The sequence below is a fragment of the Moschus berezovskii genome, chromosome 15 (assembly GCF_049115385.1).
Source record: "Moschus berezovskii isolate FMDL1 chromosome 15, NW_MosBer_1.0, whole genome shotgun sequence".
Lineage (NCBI taxonomy): Eukaryota > Metazoa > Chordata > Mammalia > Artiodactyla > Moschidae > Moschus > Moschus berezovskii.
In genome coordinates this window covers 54,883,356-54,897,882 of record NC_142474.1, presented here as the reverse complement: position 1 = coordinate 54,897,882, position 14,527 = coordinate 54,883,356, and the positions used below count along the sequence as shown (strand labels likewise).

Genomic DNA, 14,527 nt, shown 5'->3' with positions numbered 1-14,527 from the left:
AGAACACTGGAGTGGGTTGCCATTTCCTTCTCCAATGTGTGAAAGTGAAAAGTGAAAGTGAAGTCGCTCAGTTGTGTCCGACCCTTAGCGACCCCACGGACTACAGCCAACCAGGCTCCTCCATCCATGGGATTTTCTAGGCAAGAGTACTAGAGTGGCTTGCCATTGTCTTCTCCGAGAAAAGGGTCTAGCGGTACCTTATGAAACTAAACATTCTGCTGGGTTATAGGGTATGTATTTTACTAAGAGCAATGAAAGCACATGAAAACACATATATCCACAGAACAACTGTATAAAATGTTCACAGCAACTCTATTTACAACCAGAAACAACTTGTTTCTATAGGAGAATGGATAAACACACTGCAGAATATTCCTCCAGTGAAATATTATTCAGCAATAAAAATAAGTGATCCATTGTTTCAAGAAATACATGGATAGATCTCAAAAAAAAATTATGGTAAACAAAAGAAGCCAGGGTCCATACTGCATGATTCCGATTATAGGAAGTTCTAGCAGAGGCAATAAAGTAATCTAAGGTGGAAAAAATTACAACAGTGGTTTCCCCTAAGAGGCAGGGGCAGAAACTTACTGAGAGGGCATAAGGGAAATTTCTGGAATGATATTCCATACCATAATGGGATTTAGGGTTGCACAGGTGAATGCATATGTCAACACTTAAGATGTGTGTATTTCCTTGTATGTAAATTTTCCTATAAGAGAGAAATTAAACACATATTGAATGCTAATTAATGATATTCATTCTGCAGCATTTGGAAGAAAGGGCACAGTAATTTGATACATATTTTAAAATTCATGGGAAAAGGAGATGGATTAATTAATGCACAGAAGGATGAATGAATTGAGAGATAAGTAATAAAGCAAGTGTGTGCTTGTGTGCTAAGTCGCTTCAGTCGTGTTCCATTCTTTGCATCCCTATGGACTGTAGCCCGCCAGGCTCCTCTGTTCATGTGATTTTCCAGGCAAGAATACTGGAGTGGGTTGCCATGGCCTCCTCCAGGGGATCTTCCCAACCCAGGGATCGAACCTGCATCTCATGTCTTCTGCATTGGCAGGCAGGTTCTTTATGGGTAGCACCACCAATAAAGCAAGTATAGTAAAATGTTAATTAGAGAATCCCAGTGGTTAGTATGGGGTATTCCCTGTAAATTTCTTTTAATTTTTTTAGTGGACAAATATTTTCATGAATATTGGAAGTAGGTTGGAAAAAATTTTATTATAGTCCCATAATGGTATCATTTAGAAATTTATTTTCACAATCATTGTATAAGCAAAGAGGAACTAAGAAGCCTTTTTTTTTTTTGAGAGTGAAAAAGATTAAACTTTTGCAAGTAGGTTCAAATGCCAAATAAACACTGTATTTCACACCTACTTTGGAGTGAATAAAGCCCCCATTTGATGCCCAAGGAGGATAAGGGCATATTTACAATCCAAATATACCGGAAGGGCTGTTTTGCAAATAACCACATACTTTCCTACCCGTGACTCTCCAGTTGCTGGGTTCTAACAGGTCCCTCTTGTTACAAAAACTGCTTGCCAAATACTAATGGGCTTTGAACACAAACCAGAAGGTTCCCCCAGGCCTGGCTAGGTGTAACTCCAAAATCCCACCTTGCTCGACTGGACCTCCCTCAGGAGCTCAAGAGAATTCCTGGTGAAAGCCCATTACGTCTTCTGCATTCCCCACACCAAGCCCAGGAGATGCTCTTAGGATGCTCAGAAGTAACTGTTCAGGGTGGCTTTCTGAGACTCAAAGGCCAACAAGGATCACACAGCGGATATTTTTGTCTTTCTTCATAAAACAAACAGGTCCATCCAGAGCCCCCTTATTTATACTGGTTAAATGCCAAGAGGGTCCAAATTGTGTGAAATTCTACTTTAATCCTCCAATTCATAAAGCAGCCCAGTGTGACAGTAAAGTGCATGGTGGACTCTGTCACTTACCATGTGATTTTTGGGGGTAAGTGGTTTAACTTCTTTACGCCTCACATTCCTCTTCTATAAAATGAAGCTTGTATTTACAGCTTTTGTAGGATTGATGTGCAGATTAAATTAAGATAATCCATCAAGGTGCTCAACATCATGCCTGGCAAGTAATCAGCACCAGTACCTGTTAGCTAATCATCCTGATGACTTTTTCATGTCTAAGTGAGTGAAGCTGAGAGTGCCTGTCACTATTATACTGATGTAACAGGAATTATAAGAGAGACAATGCAAATACTTACTGTTCAAAGAATTTGGTAAACTGTAATTATGGAAAGAAACTTCACTTCCACGTTCTCAGGGTCTATGTGACAAAACTCAGGACCACTTTAAATAAAGAATTTGGTATAGCCAAAAAAATTAATACTTTTAAATTGTGGTGCTGAAGAAGACTCTTGAGAGTCCTTTGGACTGCAAGGAGATCCAACCAGTCAATCCTAAAGGAAATCAACCCTGAATAGTCAACGGAAGGACTGATGCTGAAGTTAAAACTCCAATACTTTGGCCACCTGAGGCGAAGAGCTGACTCACTGGAAAAGACCCTGATGCTGGGAAAGATTGAGGGCGGGGGGAGAAGGGTACAACAGAGGATGAGATGGTTGGATGGCATCACTGACTCAATGGATGTGAGTTTGAGCAAGCTCTGGGAGTTGGTGATGGACAGGGAAGCCTGGCGTGTGCAGTCCATGGGGTCACAGGATCGGACATGACTGAGCAACTGAACAAAGCTGCCTTAGGTTTTCCTCGCACGTGCCTCCAGAGTTTAGAGCTTAGTCCATAGAGGTTAGGTTCCTACAGTCTCAGGGCAGGAAGGGGCAGCGAAGACTCCCTTACAACAGTCCTTCTTGAGACTCTTGAAAGAAAAGCCTCGGTTGTCTTCTTCCCTGCTCCTCTCAGCATCTCCAGCAGCAGGGAAACCTGCCAGCCACCTCTCTGTCCACTGCAGACGCCATGATCCATCTTTACACTGTGGCTATGTGGGCAGGATGAGATGCCCAAAGTTGTCCCACCCTCACTGTAGCACTTTCTAATGTCACGTGGAATGGCAAAAAGAACTACAGAAGAGGTGATGAAGGCCATGGACTCAAAGACAGGGAGGTTGTCCTAAACCGTCTTGTGGGCCCAACAAGAATCTGCCTGCAATGTGGAAGACCTGGGTTTGATCTCTGGGTCGGTAAGATCCCCTGGAGAAGGGAATGGCAACCCACTCCAGTATTCTTGCTTGAAGAATTCCATGGACAAAGGAGCCTGGCATGCTCATAGTTCATAGTGTCACAAAGAATTGGACACGACTGAGACACCAACACTTTCACTTTCAGCCTAACCACCTGAACCCTTAAAAGCTGAGAACCTTCTCTGGTCATGGTCAGAAAGACAGAGCAGAAGGAGAAATCAGAGAGATATGACATGTGAACAGGACTCCTCATTCTGCTGCCGGGTTGGCAGTGGAAGGGGCAAGGTGACAAAGGATACAGGTGGCCTTAAGGAGTGAAGACAGGCTCGCAGCTGTCAGCCAACAAAGAAACAGGGACCGCTGCTTGCTTTCTGTGAAGAACTCAATTCTGATGACAACTTGAATGAGAGTTTGGAAGCGAACTCTAACCTGGAGCCTCCGAGAATGATCCTGCCCTGCTGGTGTTTTGATTTTGGCCTTGTGATGCCCTGAGCAGAGCCTCAGTTTAGCGGTGCCCACACCTCCCACCCACAGAAACTGTGGGATCATAACCGTGCTGCTTCATGTCACTGATTTAGGCTAATCTGTGAAGCAACTATAAAAAATGAATGTAATAGCCCTTAAAATATCTGAGTTTCCCAGCAGGTCTTCTGGTATCTTTATTTATTTATTTTGTTTAGAGCAAACACTCTCTGGGACTGGATCATCTTTCACAAACAAGGCTTTGAGGCTGCTCACTTAGCTGCCCTGCTTTTAAGAACAACAATGAGATGCCCCAATTTCTTCCATCTGATGAACTCGGTTCAGCTATTCTGGGGCTGAACCTGTGATGACCAGTCAGGATGAGGTTCTGTTGGAGGACTGTTCGAATGTTGGGGCCTTGGGTCCAGCCCTGCACTTGCTAACATTATGGACGTGAAATGGAAAGCACAGCATACAAAGTCAAGAGACCCTGTTTCAAGTTCTCCTTGGAATATGTTCTGCAGGGTAAACAGCAAGCTTAAATTTGGCCTCCTATGACCAAACATAATTCTCCAAGTGTGGTGAGAGCAGCACATGACACAGCAGGTTTATGTCTGAACTTGCTCCTAGAAACCACAAATTCAAGGCAGTCCAAAATCCATCCTGCCATAGATAGAATGTCTGTGTCCCCCCCAGAATTAATATATTGAAACCTAATCTCTAATGTGATGGTATCTGAAGATGGGACTTTTGGGAGGTGATAACATCATGAGGGTGGGGATCTCATGAATGGGATTAGTGCCCTGATAAGCAAGAGGCCTCAGAGAGCTCCCTCTCCCATTCTGCTATGTGAGGACATCTGCAAAGCAGAAATGGGCTCCTACCAGACACTGCATCTGCCAATTCCTTGATCTTGGATTTCTCAACCTCCCAAACTGTGAGAAATAAATTTCTGCTGCTTATTAGCCAACCAGTCTATGGTAATCTGTTACAGCAGGTTGAATGGACTAAGACATCCACTGTTCACCTTTATTTAATAAGAAAGTATGATCACTCTCCCAACAAAGTACTCATTCAAATAACTAATAAAATAGTATTAGAAATCAACTATAAATTATAAATAAATTAAGAACAAACAAATGAATAGAATGCTGTTAATAATAAAACATTAAGACCCAAGTCACACATGCTTTAATTTTCTCTGTTAAGACAGATTTCCATTTTAAAAATGCTTCTTATTGACCCTTGTCTCTGAGAGGAAAGATCTAAGCTCTAATTGTGGTGCAAAGGAAACAAACCACAACCACACTCGACTATGATCAGAACAAAGTCATTCATGAGATTCTGCTACTAATTACTGGTTTGAAATCAGAGGTCTTACTAATATGACTCACCTTATGGATTGAGCTAGCTTTCATCAGTGTTTAGTCTTTACTTCGGCTCTGTCAAAATGACATTAAATTCTTTCCTTCAATATGAATTCAGCAATTTTTATATTCAAATTCTGAGCTCAGAAAAGTAAGTCTATGCACATGAAATGTTCATTTGACTTGGACACGGTTGTCTCTTCTCATTACACTCATGTGTCTCTATCCCTGTGGGGTACAGCTCAAAACAAAACAAATGAGAAACAAGCCAGTCTTTTATTGGTTCAGTACTCACTTCCATGTTAACTTCTCTTAAGCTAGCTTTTTCAAAACCCTTTTCTACTTTCCACAATCTCAAAAAATCTTGCCTGGTCTCATATTTGAGTATGTTTATGTATTTCATAGAAAACTCAGGGTTTGAACTATTTGAACATATTAAATCTGTATTTGATCATACTATCACCAATGTAAGTACTATGAGTTTTACCTAATTGTTAATGAAAATTATTATTCACAGCTTCAACTGATATTGGAAATCACCACAGCATCAATATTGTCCAATCAGTGCTGTCCCTGCTTAAATATTTGATCACCGAAAGGACACCTCTTACCTAACTTACAACTTTTAGAAGCAATAAGTGGTGTTCTGTGTGCTTATGCTCTCTCAAATACAACTTCCTGTGTCCTACTGTGGACAAATCCTTGAAATATCTAGAAATAAACATCATAGAGAACTTACAGCTGGATTTTAGTCATGTAAGTGTTAACAGGTTTCATCATACTCAAGAGACTCTTGTCTAATTACATTAAAGTACCTTGGTGAGGCCCTTCCTAATTTATTTTTCTATTTCTCTTCCGAATGGATTGTAAAATATGAGAGGGTAAGCACCCCTAAGTAACCAAGCTTACCCCAAAATATACTGTCCCTTCCATATCATCCTTTTTTGCATAACAAGTGTTTAGCACACAGTCTTCATACAGAGGGGCTTCCCTGGTGGCTCAGCGGTAAAGAATCCCCTGCCAAGCAGGAGACACAGCTTCAACCCCTGGGTAGGGAAGATCCCCTGGAGAAGGAAATGGCAACCCACTCCAGTATTCTTGCCCGGGGAAGTCCCACAGACAGAGGAGCCTGGTGGGCTACAGTCCATGGGGTTACAGAGTTGGACATGACTTAGCAACTGAGCACACACACTTCATACCGTAGACACTCAACATTTAGGATTTTAAAGACAAAAAAGAGGAGCATGGCTGTGAGTGAAGAAAGTGAAGATATACAACCAGCACCCAGGGGATGACAATGGAACATTCTAGCCCGAGGCGAAGATTTAACCTGGCGAAGAACAGGAGATAAAGTTGGAACAGACTTGTGAGGAAAGGCCAGATGTCATAATTTAGACTCTACACTTTGGGCAATAGAAAGAGTCAAGTTTTTCTGTGGGAGAGAAACATGAATAAAATGGTGTTTGTAGAGTGTCACAAGGAGGGAGCTTGGGTTGAAAGGATGGACTACAACAGAAAGACACCCTGAAAGAGAAAGTGAAGTCACTCAGTCGTGTCTGACTCTTTGCAACCCCGTGAACTGTAGCTACCATGCTCCTCTGTCCATGGGATTCTCCAGGCAAGAACACTGGAGTGGGTTGCCATTTCCTTCTCCAGAAAGACACACTACTTTGCACAAGTATCTGAGGGCAAAGAGAGGCCTGGGAGGGAGAACGCAGACAGGTGAGTGAATGACTGCTCATGAGGTGAGAAGGGAAGGCAAGAATGATGCCTGAACATGAGGCAAGATCTTTCTAACAAACAAAAGTCATAGTCCACCGAGCTCCTTCGGAAAACCATGAGTTATTTTGGTGGTGGTGGTGAGGCCCTTAAGATTTCCCCCAATGATCCCCAACAGTGTTCCAATTCGGTATAATCTTGTTAAATAGATGCAAAAAAAGTCCAGACACGTCTCCAAATGTTATCATCAGCAGCTTGATCCCCCAAAGTGGTCCACACTGAACAATGACCCTGGGTGTATGGGTGCATCTCTTCTCATAGTCCTTGGGGGTCAATGCCTGTATTGGTTTTATTTTTATTTTAATATTTATTTATTTATTTGGCTGTGCCAGGTCTCAGTTGCGTCAAACAAGTTCTTTATTTGTGGCATGCAGACTCTTAGTTGTGGCATGTGGGATCTCATTCCCCAACCAGGGATGGAACCTCGACCCCCTGCATTGGGAGCACAGAGTCTTAGCCACTGGACCATCAGGCAAGTACTGTATTGGTTTTCTATTATACCACTTTAGCAAGGGACCACAACTCAGCAGTTTAAAACAACATGAATTGACCATCTTATGATTCTGGAGGTCAGAAGCCCCAGATTAGCATCACTGAACGAAAGTGAAGATGTCAGCAAGGCAGCATTCCTTCTGGGAGTCCGAGGGGAGAATGTCATTTCCTCGCCTTTCCCCTCGTCCAGAGGCCGCCTGCATTCCTTGGCACTTGGCCCTTTCTGTCTTCATAGCCGTGAAACATCTTCATTGTCTCTCTGACCCTCTGCTTCTGTTGTCACAATTCCTTCCCTGACTCTGACTTTCCTGCCTCCCTCTTATAAGCACGATCCAGAATCATCTTCCCATCCAACGATCTTTAACTGCATTAGCTCTGCCAAGTCCTTCCTGCCATGTAAAGTACTATGGTATTCACAGGTTCCAGGGAGCAGGACGTGGACATCTTTGGGGGCCATGACTCCATCTTCCACACGGTCTGTGTGGCTAGAAAACACCACTATCTGAGGGTCCCTTCACTTTCAGACTGGGTTTCCTCCTCTTCAGAAGAAGAATATAAACTTGACCTCAAAGATCCTTCTGACACTGTATAAACCCATCTACCAGGATCTAAAGACATCTATATAGTTGTGCTCCTAGATGCACCCTTATGATTACCAACTGAACAGCTTCTAAAGTAGAGAAAGGATCTAAGGGCACATCCAGATTTGAGTCTAGTTAATAGATAAGCTTCTAAGTTAAGGTAAGGTGAATTGGAGAAGGAGGCTGGCAGTTGAGTTTGTCAACACCGTGCACTGATTACAGATGTCCAGTAGCTTGTTGGACAGAAAGAAATAGAGCAAAGACACCAGGTCAAGGCAAGAGAGAGAAAATCTGGAATCATCCACAAATAGGTTTTAATTAGTGGAATCTCTATGGGTTAATAGATCATTCAAGGGGTAGAGGAAAGAAGAAAGAGCAAACGTTTGGAGCTTCACTTTTACTGAGAAGAAGAGGAGCTGGCAAATCATTTCCAACAGAGGCTGGATCCGAGGAAGGTGGAGTCATCTTAAATATGCAGACTGAACTGTTAATTTTAAGGGAACTCACTATGAAACCCTTTCTAAAGTGGATGGTTTGAGGTCACACTGCAGAATTTAAGAACGATTACTTTCACACAATGAATTGGTCTATTTAGGGTGCTGAAGCTTAATTTTAAAAATACTTTTAAAGTACATTCATTTCCATGTTTGCTGGAACTGAATAATTTAGCCAGGGCTGTGATCTTTGAAAGTCCTAAAGTATGAACTTCCCTGATGGTAGAGTGGGTGGGAATACACCTGCCAATGCAGGGGACACAGGTTCGATCTATGGTCCAGAGGATTCCACGTGCAGCGGGGCAACCAAGCCCAAGCACCACAACTACTGAGCCCAAGTGCCTAGAGCCCATGCGCTGGAGAAAGAGAAGCCACCGCAATGGGAAGCCTGTGCACGGCACCTAGAGAGGAGTCCCTGCTCATTACTACTAGAGAAAGCCCACATGTGGCGACAAAGACCCAGCTCAGCCAAAAATAAAATAAATAAAAAGTCCTGAAGTCATATCTGGTGAAATCAAATAAAAATGACTTGTTTACAATATCACTCTATAACTTGATCAAACTATAAAAGCATTATTGAAGTATATGTGTCATCACAGGACAAATTCTTCCAATCAGACTTCTGAGATGCTTTTACATCCAATTCTCCTTCCACATACAGTATTATATATGTCTGTTGTCTGTTTAACTTGTTTCTCTGTGCTTTTTTAGTAAGTAGCATTTACTAAAACTACTAAATTAGCAGGGCTTCCCTAGTGGCTCATTGGTAAAGAATCCATCTGCAATGCAGGAGACTCCAGTTCGATTCCTGGGTCAGAAGTTCCCCTGGAGAAGCAATAGGCTACGCACTTCAGTGTTCTTGCCTAGAGAATTCCCATGGACAGAGGAGCCCGGCACGCTACGGTCCACGGGATTGCAAAGAACTGGATATGATTGAGTGATTAAGCACAGCAAAGTGTTTGCCAAAAACAGTAAAGATAAACTGGTTAGATTTACAGAGATATCAGTAATTTGTTTAAAAATGAAGGCTTGATTAAAACTTCGAAAGTACTTTCATTTGCAAGCTATTAGTTCAGGAATTCATCCAGTGGTTTCTTTCTCTCGGTTAGATTTTTTAAGTTAATAAGTTGTAAGTTACCAAGTACAAACAGGATACAAAAAGGATTCTTAAAGTCATTTCAAAGACTTTGCCAAAAATTCTCGACAGTGCTGTTGCTTCTGCACAGCATTCCCACACCTGGCTTGCAAGGAAGCCCGGCAGTCTTGGCAAGTTCAAGTCCCACAGTTTCCCAGGATGTGAGCCTATTTAGATGTGAGTTTTATTCAGATGTTATGCTCTTAATATACTGTCAGCATAAGTCATACTTGTTGGATAAACCTCCTGATAGTTTTCATCCCTTCGTGGTCTTCAGCTGATCATGATGTTCTAACAACAGAAATTTGAATTTGGCTAAGAACAGATCTCTCGCAGAGAAGAGAGAGAGGCAACCATTCATCTCAGTTGTTATGACAGATTATAGCTTTTCTGAGATGAACAAAAAGTTCACACATCATTACAAAATACCTTACTGTCAGACAGTGAGTGGCAACCTAGCTTTGACTTTTCTTTTGTCATTTAAAGAGAATTTTCTGGGTTTGTGTGTGTGTGTGTGCTCAGTTGTGTCTGACTCTTTACAGCCCCTTGGACTATAGTCCACCAGGCTCCTCTGTCCATGAAATCTTCCAGGCAAGAATACTGAAGTGGGGTGCCATTTGCCCCTCCAGGAGATCTTCCTGACCCAGGGAGTGAACCTGCATCTCTTGCATGGGCAGGTGGATTCTTTACCACTAGCATCACCTGGGAAGTCCCATAGAGTGTTGGGGTTCACAAATACATCTCTGTAGGCCATGTCTGCACAGCTTATGGTTCTTCAAGTAGCCTGACCCTGAGCCCCCAGCCCCCATCAAGCCAGTCTCAGTGCCCAGTTGTGTAAGAGGGGGAGAAAGTCCGAATGAGTGGATGCTTGTGAATAACCATTTCTGTAAAATTCTCAGAAAAAATTAGATACTGTAAACACTTTAGGACAACTTAGATGAAAACACTTCATAAAAACATGCAATCATATGCTGGAGCTAGTTCAAATACATAATCAGCAAAGCCAAGCCTCATGGTGACAGTGAACCACTGCCTTTGAAGCCCCTTTGCTGATTCAAAGCAGCTACAGTAGGAAGAGCCAAACCTTAAATTTTATCTTGAATATATAAAGAGCGAAGTGATGCCAAGAAATTCTGCAGATGTTAGTTTCCTCGGATGACGGAACAGAGGTTCATTTAATAAAGAAGGTGTCATTTAGGCCCAGGAATATAATGGGAATACTCTGGTCTATGATTTGTGAGCTCAAGGTCTCTAAGTAGTTTTTCCTAATCTAAACTTGGCTGGTACATAACATCTGTGTGAACACAATGCAAGTTCAAAGCACGATTCACAGGGACTTCCCTGGAGGTCCAGTGGTCAGGACTCTGAGCTCCCACTCCCAAGGGCAAGGGTTCAATCCCTAGTTGCAGAACTAAGATACTGCAGGCCTAGCTTTCAAAGACAAAACAAACAAAATCCCCAAGTATGATTCATGGAATAGTTTCCACTACAGTAAAAGCAAAACTCTTACAAATTAGGTTTCCGGAAGGTAAACACTGAAGGTTTCTTTTCCCTTAAAATGCATGCATGGTGCCCTATAGAACATGTATTGGGTTGGACAAAAACTTAATTTGGGTCTTTCATAAGATGGAATGGAAACACCTTAGTGAACTTTTGGGCCAATGCAGTGCTAGCCATCTTCCATTTTTTACCCTTTCGACACTACCTGAGCACCAGTTCTGTGCTAACCCATTTACAACCTGCTGTGGAAAATGCAAAGTGAAATCAGAGGGATTATTCATTTTCATTGTGTATTGGCCCCAGAGAGCAGAGACGACATGAATTTTAATACTATGTTACAAGATGGAAGTGTCAAGATCCTCTGAAGAACTCAGCTGGATGAAGGTGCCCTTCTAATATCAAAGGAGCAATTGCCCTGTTGCCTGAAAAATGGTATGAACTCAAAATCCAGATGCCAGGTAGTGAGACCCTGTGTCACAGCTGAGCTCCTGGGCTCAACTTTTTAAAAAGCCATCCTACACAGTCAAGGAAATAATCCTGGGGAAAAATATTCCAAGATACTTGGATCTCCCACTTCAACTATACCACATACTAAGGGACTCCTTAGTACTTTAGGTATTGTTGTTTAGTCGCTAAATCATGTCCAACTCTTTGCAACCCCATTGACTATAGCCCACCAGGCTCCTCTGTCCATGGGATTCTCCAGGCAAGAACATTGGAGTGGGTTGCCATTTCCTTCTCCAGGCGATCTTCCCAACTCAGGGATCAAACACGCATCTCTTTATGTCTCCTGTTTTGGCAGACGGGTTCTTTACCACTCGTGCCACTTGGGTGTCCAAGGTACTCCTGCTGCTGCTGCTGCTGCTAAGTCGCTTCAGTCGTGTCCAACTCTGTGCGACCCCATAGACGGCAGCCAACCTGGCTCCGCTGTCCCTGGGATTCTCCAGGCAAGAACACTGGAGTAGGTTGCCATTTCCTTCTCCAATGTGTGAAAGTGAAAAGTAAAAGTGAAGTTGCTCAGTTGTGTCCGACTAGTAGCGACCCCATGGACTGCAGCCAACCAGGCTCCTCTGTCCATGCGATTTTCCAGGCAAGAGTACTGGAGTGGCTTGCCATTGCCTTCTCCGAAGGTACTCCTAGCTGTGCATAAATATCTCACAGGTTGAGCATTTCTCACCCACTGCACAGAATATTCCATTTTTGAGACTTCAGTTACCAGGTAAGGTTTTCAGCAGCAAGATCTCTGCAAAATGTGGTCTTAGGTCTACTAAACCTAGTAGATCTTTTTTGTTCCAGTTAAGGCTATACCTTCCCCTATTTTATATGTACATGAACTTACTATTTCCATATTCCTATTTCAAGTGCAAAACAAAAAAAAAATTCCACCCATTCCTCGGAATTAATGGCCTTGTTGAAACACAAATATCATATTCATTGAAATAGCTGATTCAGACATCAGTAGGGTATTAATGAAGAAGCCTGCAATTCAACACTGATGAGCTAATGCCCTAAACATTTATTTCCTACAGGAAAAGATACATGAGTCTTTTCGATACCTTGTCAATGTCCCCCTTCCCCGATATTCATGACTAAATTTATACACAATTCAGAATGGTCTTATTCCAGCACAGCTGTAGAAGAAGCAGTTCATGAAGGAGATGCCAGCGAATAATGTCGCAGACTATAAATAGGAAAACCTTTAACTCAACACGTAGGAAACCAACTAAACCCAGCGGACTGTGGGGAGCACCTCCTTTCCCTATCGGAACATCAGAGGTGGAAATCCACCAGGGTTCTCTGCTACCAGGCACTCCTGGGCTCTGACAATTTGTCAGAAGGGAAGATGGTGAGCGGTGGGCAAGAAGGAAAGAGGGAAAGGTCCGGCAGGAGGATGGAACGCTCGCGGTGCATTCAGTCTGCAAGGCAGACTTCACAGAACACACACCTTCCTGGAGGAAAGGACACCTGGAGGCGAGGAGTCTGGGAGTTGGGGCGGGGGTGGGGGTCTACAGAGACGCAGGGAAATCCTCCAGGTGGACCTTAGAGGCCCGATGAGGCCCGGCATCGGTGTCCTGGGTGGATGCCAGACGTTTACCTGGGGCGGACTCACTCACCGTTTTGAAAAGCCAGGCAACAGAGAAGCATTCAATTTAGACCCCACAAACGGGTGCAAAAGAAGCTTCGGGCGTCCCCCACAAATACATTCTTATTTTGAAAACAAAAGACAGGCTTGTGGCCATTCTCGGAGGCGATCACATTCCTACCAGGGCTGGAAAGCAGGCAAAGGCCAAAGATTAGACAAAAGGCATGAGCCCTGGAAATGATTTAAAATAATAACAACAAAATATTGATTAGGGCCTCCCAGTTACAATTCTGTCTCCCCTTCCGGGGATGATTCCTGGGCTACCCAGCAAATCCCTTAAGGCCTGGGATAAGGAGGGGGCGGGAGACCCCGAAACTTTCCCAAACTGCGGCAGGCTGGAGGAGGGCAGTGACCGCGGACCTCGGGGTTACGGGGCGCAGGGGGCACCCCAGGGGCGGCGGCCACCCCGTCAGCCGCCGCAACAAAAGGGCCGAGCGCAGCCTTCGTGACCGGGCTTCGAGCACCCGAGCCCGGAGGTGGGGAGCGGGCGATGGCGACCCGGGGCGACGGTTCTCGCCCGGGCGAAGGAGGAGATGGAGCCGCGTGTCCGCGTCGTGCATAAAGGATCCTCGGCTGCATCCAAACCTGCCACCCGAGGCGCCTGCAGCGGATGCCACCCGCACTCCCGGCGGCCCGCGGCCCCTCGGGAGCATCTGCCCGGGCATCGCGGCTTCCCCGGGCGGCGCCGACCCTGTCGGGAGCGCGGCACGGGGCTGCGGGCCCGGTGGCGGCTGCTCGGGTTCGGGTTTCGGCCGCCGCGGGGACACAATGCTGCCCGGGAGCCCCGCCGCCTCTGCCGCAGGCCCGCGGCCGACACAAAGCCCGCCGCCGCCGCCGGCCCTCGAGCCTCTCGGGCCCCGCCGCCTACCGACCTTGGGCTCCGGCGCCAGGCTCCCGCAGCGTCTTGGTCACCGCCTTCCAGACGTGGCAGCCCAGCAGGCAGAGCAGGAGCGCCGCCGACCTGCTCATCTCCGCGCCGCAGGGCCCCGGGCGGCGCGGGCTGGCCGATCACCGGCTCGGAGCGGCGCGTCACGGGCGGTCGGCCGCCGCGCCTCCCTCCATGTCGCCTGGCTCCGCGCGCGCCGGGCCCCGCCGCCCGATTGGCCGCGCCCCCGCCCGGCGCGGCGCCGGGCCCCGCAGCCCACGGCCGCTCCCGCCTCCGCGCGCCCCGGTGGGTTTCCCCGAAGAGAGCCGCCACCGCGCCGCCGCCGCCGCCGCCGCCTTAACCCCTTCGCGCCCCCGCCCGCCGAGGCGCCCAGGCCCGGGGCCATGGTGCCACCTGGCGGCCGCGCGCCCACCCGCCCGCCCGCGTCGCCACCCCCTCGGGTCCACCCTGAGCTCCCGCCGACCTCGGGGGGCCGTGGACGCGACCTTGGCGCCCACACCGCCCGGCCGCT

At 45.8% G+C, this 14,527-nt stretch overlaps 1 protein-coding gene across 1 annotated transcript in view; it reads right to left on the bottom strand.

The window, feature by feature from the left end:
- Positions 1-14,303, bottom strand: part of FAM171A1 (family with sequence similarity 171 member A1) — a 127,459-nt gene extending 113,156 nt beyond the window's left edge. The window contains exon 1 of the mRNA XM_055429245.2: positions 14,003-14,303. Coding sequence (XP_055285220.2) covers positions 14,003-14,099 — 97 coding nt within the window. The 5' untranslated portion in view covers positions 14,100-14,303. The remainder of the gene's footprint in view (positions 1-14,002) is intronic.
- Positions 14,304-14,527: the final 224 nt, after the last annotated feature.